The sequence below is a fragment of the Tigriopus californicus genome, chromosome 1 (assembly GCF_007210705.1).
Source record: "Tigriopus californicus strain San Diego chromosome 1, Tcal_SD_v2.1, whole genome shotgun sequence".
NCBI lineage: Eukaryota > Metazoa > Arthropoda > Copepoda > Harpacticoida > Harpacticidae > Tigriopus > Tigriopus californicus.
Window position 1 is genome coordinate 1,634,924 of NC_081440.1, and position 7,112 is coordinate 1,642,035.

At 45.1% G+C, this 7,112-nt stretch overlaps 1 protein-coding gene across 1 annotated transcript in view; it reads left to right on the forward strand.

The window, feature by feature from the left end:
• Positions 1-2,304: 2,304 nt before the first annotated feature.
• LOC131881275 (myosin heavy chain, muscle-like) overlaps positions 2,305-7,112 on the forward strand; it is a 6,361-nt gene continuing 1,553 nt past the window's right edge. The window contains exons 1-2 of the mRNA XM_059228096.1: positions 2,305-2,554; positions 2,625-7,079. Of these exons, the coding sequence (XP_059084079.1) occupies positions 2,339-2,554; positions 2,625-7,079 (4,671 nt within the window). The 5' untranslated portion in view covers positions 2,305-2,338. The remainder of the gene's footprint in view (positions 2,555-2,624; positions 7,080-7,112) is intronic.

The window sequence follows — 7,112 nt, forward strand, 5'->3', positions numbered from 1 at the left end:
AATTTCAAATTATTCTTGAGCCCTGAATCCAGGAATGTTGAAAGAGAATATTTCATACATCGTCAGATGACATGATGTGACAAACATTTCGAGACATAATGGCGAAAGGGGTCTGGATCCATCTGCCCATCAAGCATGCCAAAGGGATGATATCAACTCTAAAATAGGTCGAGGCAAAATTTCCTCCAGCGACATGACAGTTTTGGAATTGGAATCACTCAAACACCTACTTGATCGTTAGGGTTCAACTTGAAGACAAAGTTTCATGCGCCTGAGTCATTCTAGCTCTCCCGAGCAACGTAAACGATACGCTTAAATGAAAATCCATGCCTTCGAACCTCCGTTGACTCATTTCCACCCAAAAGTGCACTGAACGAAAACAGAATTGATCAAAAAATTTGGTTTGATTTAGAGACGACAGTTCATCCCGTCACGCTTGTTTCTCTAAAGCTACTGCGTGCTACTATCGTGCACGAAAGGGGTCACGGAGATATTTCTGAGAAATTAGCGACTTTGATAAATTCTACAGTGGAGTGGAAACAATATTCAAGCTTTTCCCCTTGCCTCAAAGAAACAATCTTTCCATTGTCATTGCGGCCCAGGAACACATATTTCAAAATCTGAGATTGCTTTCAGGTGACAGGCCGTGCCAGTGACACAGACAACTTTCTGGATCTCTCAATTGAGCAATGGACTGGAAACCTCTCAGAAAATGGCTTTCCAGGTCAGATTATTCACTCAAATTTGATAACTACTTCAGTTATGACGGTCAACTAAAACACGTGTTCTAACAAGATAAAAGTAATCTCTTAGAGTAAGCCAGGGTTATAAATGTTCGCATTTTTTATCACTTGTTTTGCAAATGGACCGGATTAGAGGAAAAATGAATTAAGAGTGGCAACTGGCGCGAACATCTTCGACTCAGAAACTGTAGCGAGAAAGGTTTTTTCTGCCTTTCCCATTTCGTTCGCGAATAGAAAGATGGAATAATGCCCGAACGAGTGACTCAAGTCATTAAGCATACAATTTAGAGCCTGGTTCATAGTGTTCCAAATGATTTCACCATTTATTCTTTCACAAAATACCATTCATTCAGTACCACTTCATGGGTCCATTTGTAAAAAAAAAGAGAGATGCGAAGATTCTATGTACACCCAAGCATAGCTCTGACAGTTGAGGATGTCAAGGTATTTGAAGTTGTTGAACCGGACCCGACGACTTCTGAGCAATGGCAATCGCTAAGAATCTGACAAAGGCTGGTGCTATCTTGCCCCTCCCACTCACCTGCTCAAGTCAAAGCCAGCCAAACAACCTGTATTGCAAGCATATATGAGGAACGTCTTCTCACAGGGGACTATTTTTGGGCGCCATCGACCTGGGCCAAACCCACTTTTGCGTTGCTCTCCAGAGCTCGCGTACCTAATGCGACGAGCGGGAGAGGTGGGTGAGCAATAGGTAGCCTTGTCGAAGGCCGCTTATGAATCGCAAGATGATAATGATTATGGTGATCATGGTGTGTTCGGCTCCACCCATGGGACAAATGTATCGAGCACACCTCCAGCCTATTCAAGTGCCAAGAGATCAGAATAGATCCGAGGCAGGTCGCAGGGGCATGGAAATATAAAAGACAGTGGAACTCCTTCCTCTGAATCAGAGTCATTTGTTCTCAGGTAAGTGCAGCATCTCAAAGGTTATGGCGACAGTTTCACTACGTACATTGCACAGCATTAGTGAGAAAAAGTTTTAAGTCTTGGTCCACAAACTAAATTTAGGGTGATGTGATCTCAATTTTAATTGTGGATGGCTCATACACATGGGTCATATGTACATGTCTGAAAGTATCTTGACGTTCTTTATTGTAAAACGATTGAATGGACGAATTTTGTGTCGCTCCGTCTCATCTAAAGAGCTAAAATTGTAATGATTATATAAAAGAAAGAATAATTTTGGTTCAATTATCTTCAACAATTCTATCAATGAAAGCCATTCTTCATTTATTGGTTAACTTTACCATGTGACAAAAAACTGGGCGTACATATGCATTGCGAATGTTTTTTTCACAATTAACTTATCTGGGTTACTACCATGGTTTTGTACGGCAATGTCCTACTTGATTTAGCACATCAAAATGGTATATCTTGAAAGTGAATTGATTAAGAACCACCGCAAGACATACCTGAGAGAAGATCACAAATTTCAAACAAATGTCTCAAAAGTTCACTCCTTTTCCATTTTTTGAAAACATAATTTGCCTTCAGCAAATGAAAAGTCATTTTCAAGATTTCTTTTTCAGCAACTTGCTCTGTCTCAATAAAGGCAAAAGCAATCAAATTAAGCAATGCCTGGGCACATCAAGAAAAACGTAGGTCCTGATCCAGATCCATCCCCGTGGTTGATCGTCAGTGATGAACTGAAGGTCAAGCTAAAGTCAAAGCCTTACGATCCCAAAAAGTCATGCTGGGTCCCTGACAAGAGCTCTGGTGGCTATTTGGAGGGTTTGATAGAAGCAACTGATGGAGACAAGGTCACCGTCAAGATCCTGGGATCTGGAGACGTAAGTTACAACTAAATCATCATCTTTGTTCCAACTAATTATAACAAAGAACATATCCTTTCTTCATTAGAAAAAGGTTTTCAAGAAGGATCAAGTGGGTCAGGTCAATCCTCCCAAGTTTGACTGTTGCGATGACATGGCTGGTTTGACTTACCTCAATGACGCCTGCGTCTTGTGGAACTCCGTGGTTAGGTACAAGAATGAGCTCATCTACACCTACTCTGGTCTCTTCTGTATCGCCATCAACCCCTACAAACGGTTCCCCATCTACACTCAACGAGCCATTGAATTGTACATTGGCAAGCGACGAACTGAGGCTCCCCCTCATATCTTTGGTGTAGCTGAAGGATCCTACCAGGGTATGATGTTGGCCGGCAAAAATCAGTCCATCCTGATTACTGGCGAGTCTGGAGCTGGAAAGACTGAGAACACCAAGAAGGTCATTGCTTACTTTGCTGCCGTTGGTGCATCAGGCAAGAAGAAAGAAGGCGAGGCCTCTCTTGAGGACAAGATCGTTCAGACCAATCCTGTGTTGGAAGCTTGGGGTAACGCCAAGACCGTGAGAAATGACAACTCCTCGCGATTTGGAAAGTTCATCCGCATCTGGTTCAACCAAGGTGGCAAGCTCTCTGGAGCTGATATGGTCATCTACCTCTTGGAGAAGTCCCGATTGACTTTCCAAGCCGAGTTGGAGCGATGTTACCACGCTTTCTACAATCTAATGTCAGATGCCGTCCCTGATTTGAAGCAGAAGTGCCTTCTGTCTGACAACATCTACGACTATTGGTGGGTGTCTCAAGGAAAGACCTCTGTGGAGTCCATCGACGACAAAGAGGACATGCAGTTTGCCCATGATGCCTACAGGATTCTTGGGTTTAGCGAGGAGGAGACCTACAACATCTACAAGCTCACCTCTGTCGTTATGCACATGGGAAACATGACCAAGGACTTTGTGCCAGTGGGCAAAGAGGAACAGGCTGAAATCAAAACTGAGGACAACTCTCAAAAGGTTGCTGAGTTGTGTGGCATTGATGCCGAATGGATGATCAACTACTTCTGCAAGCCCAAGCTGAAGGTCGGTACCGAATGGGTTACCAAGGGTCAAACTTGTCCTCAGGCTTCCAACTCCGTGGCTGGTATCGCTCGTAAGATCTATGAGCTGACTTTCCGATTCATCATGGAGAAGTGTAACGAGACTCTTGTGGACCCATCCATGAAGAAAGTCCAATACATTGGATGCTTGGATATTGCTGGCTTCGAGATCTTCGACTACAACGGCTTCGAACAGATCTGTATCAACTTCTGTAACGAAAAACTTCAACAGTTCTTCAACCAGCACATGTTCGTCTTGGAACAAGAAGAATACGTTCGAGAGGGTATTGATTGGGCCAATGTGGATTTCGGTATGGATTTGCAGAAATGTATCGACATGTTTGAGAAGCCCATGGGTCTCCTGGCCATTCTTGAAGAGGAGTCTCTTTTCCCCAAGGCCACTGATCAAACTTTTGCCGCCAAGCTTCACGAGAATTTGCTTGGAAAGTGTGAGAACTTCCAGAAAGCCAGTCCCAAGCCTGATCCCCATGCTCACTTTGCCGTGATCCATTATGCCGCCACTGTTTCCTACAATCTAACAGGATGGCTCGAGAAGAACAAGGACCCTCTCAATGACTCCGTGGTTGAATTGTTTAAGAACGGAAGCAACAAGTTGTTGATCGAATGTTTCAAGGATCATCCTGGTCAACCCTTGGAGGCCAAAAAGGATTCCGGTGGACCCCGAAAGAAGGGCGGCGGCAAGACCGTGTCTTCTTTCTACAAGGGTCAACTGGATGACCTCATGAAGACCCTGTACGCCACTGATCCTGCGTTCATCCGTTGTGTGGTGCCCAACACTCACAAGAAACCCGGAGGAGTGGAGCCTGGTCTGGTTATGCATCAATACCAATGTAACGGTGTCTTGGCTGGCATTGCCATTTGCAGAAAGGGATTCCCGAACAAGGTTAGCTATCCTGAGTTCAAGACCCGCTACAACATTTTGGCTGCCGCTGCTGTTGCCAAGGCCAAAAAGGATAAGGATGCTGCCAAAGCTGTTTTGGACGTGGTAAAACTTGAGCAAGAAAAGTACCGTCTTGGCCACACCAAGGTGTTCTTCAGGGCTGGTATCTTGGGTTACATGGAGGAGGTACGCGAAGACAGGATCGGTGAGGTTCTCTCTTGGTTGCAATCCCAAGCCCGTGGTAAGACATCTCGTATGGTCTTCAAGAAGATGCAAGATCAAAAGCTGGCTCTTTACTGCTGTCAGCGAACCATTCGTAATTACTACATTGGTAAGACCTGGTTATGGTGGCAATTGTGGTTGGCCATCAAGCCCAAGCTTAAATGCACTCAATTTGCCAAGTTCAAGGCCGAATACGAGGAGAAGATTTCCATTGCCGAAAAGAACATGGCCAAGGCTGTTTCTGATTGCAAAAAGGTTACGGCTGAACACGAGCGCCTGTCTGCTGAAAAGTCCGATCTTCAGCTTGCCCTTCAAAGTGGTGGATCGGCAGTTCAAGACATCATTGACAAGACCAATCGTATCGAGGGCATGAAAAACGACTTGCAAAAGCAAGTGGATGAAACTGAGAAGCGTATCCGAGAGGAAGAAGAGTCTCGGGCCCAGATTCAAAATCAGGGTGGGAAAGTCAGTCAAGAAGCCGACAAATTGAGAGGAGAAATCAAGGAACTTGAAGCCAAAATGGTCCAGTGTGAAGAGGACAAGATGGCAAAGGATGGGCAAATCAACACCCTGAAGGAAGAGATCTCTCACCAAGAGGACCTCATTGCTAAGTTAAGCAAGGAAAAACGAGGTGTAACCGATAACAAGCAAAAGGTTGAAGAAGACATCCAATCCTTTGAGGACAAGTGCAATCACTTGAATAAGGTTAAGAACAAGTTGGAACAATCTTTGGACGAGGTTGAAGACTCTTTGGAGAGGGAAAAGAAAGCCAAAGCCGATGTCGAAAAGCTGAAGCGACGAGTTGAGAGTGACTTGAAGCTTACCCAAGAGGCTGTTAGCGATTTGGAACGTGTCAAAGCTGAACTCACCCAAACCATTCAGCGCAAAGAAAAAGAACTTTCCAGCATGGGAGCTAAGATTGAAGACGAGCAGACCCTAGGTGGCAAATATCACAAGCAAACCAAGGAACTTCAATCTCGATTGGAAGAATTGGACGAAGAGTTGTCTATTGAGCGAACCAATCGTGCCAAGGCTGAAAAAAGTCGAGCTATTCTGTCCCGAGATATTGAGGACTTGGCTGAGAAACTCGAGGATGCTGGTAACCATACTTCCACCCAAATTGAGCTGAACAAGAAACGTGAGAGTGAGCTCCACAAACTCAAGGCAGAGTTGGAGGAATCCAACATTGCTCATGAAGGCACTTTGGCCGCTTTGCGACAAAAGCATAACAACACCATGTCTGAGTTGGGAGAGCAAATCGACTCCATCAACAAGATGAAGGCCAAGACTGAGAAAGACAAGGCCAATATGGAGCGGGACTTGCAAGATAATCGATCGGCTTTGGACGAAGCTATGCGCGAGCGTGCCAACATCGAGAAAAATGGAAAGATGACCCAAGGATTGATTGTGGAGGGAAACCAGAAGTTGGACGAGTTGGCTCGAGCCTTGAACGAATCTGACGCCACGAAGAAGAAACTGAACGTGGAAAACCAAGATCTTCAACGTCAAATTGAGGATACTGAGAATGCTATCGCCCAATTGAGCAAGCAAAAGATTTCTTTGTCCACCCAACTTGAGGATACCAAGAGACTGGCTGACGCGGAGGCTAGAGATCGTTCCTCTTTGCTGAGCAAGTATAAAAGTTTAAGTTCAGACTTGGAAACCATTCGCCAACGTTGCGAGGAGGAATCTGAGAGGAAATCCGATTTGTTGAAGGGACTCTCAAAAGCTCAAGCCGAAGCTCAACTCTGGAAATCCAAGTACGAGACCGAAGGCTTGTCGAGGATTGATGACCTCGAGAGTGGCAAAGGCAAACTCCAAGCCAGAATTGCTGAGGCCGAAGAGACCATTGAATCATTGAATGTGAAGGTTGCTAGCACCGAGAAGACCAAGCATCGCTTGGAAACTGAACTTGAGGATCTTCAGCTTGAGTATGAACGTGTTCATGCCTCGGCCGTTATTTCCGAGAAGCGTGCCCGCAATTTTGACAAGGTCATTGGAGAATGGAAGGCCAAGGTGGACGATCTTCAAGCTGAAGTTGAAGCTACCAATTCTGAAGCTCGAAACTACAACAGTGAGTTGTTCCGTCTTCGAGCCGCATGGGATGAGACTGTTGAACAATTGGACGTGGTGAAAAGAGAGAACAAGAATTTGGCGGACGAGATCAGGGATCTCTTGGACCAATTAGGAGATGGTGGCCGATCCATTCATGAATTGGACAAACAACGCCGTCGTCTTGAGGTTGAGAAGGAAGAACTCCAAGCTGCTTTGGAGGAGGCCGAGGCTGCTCTGGAACAAGAGGAAAATAAGGTTTTGAGGGCTCAACTAGAACTTGGCCAAGTT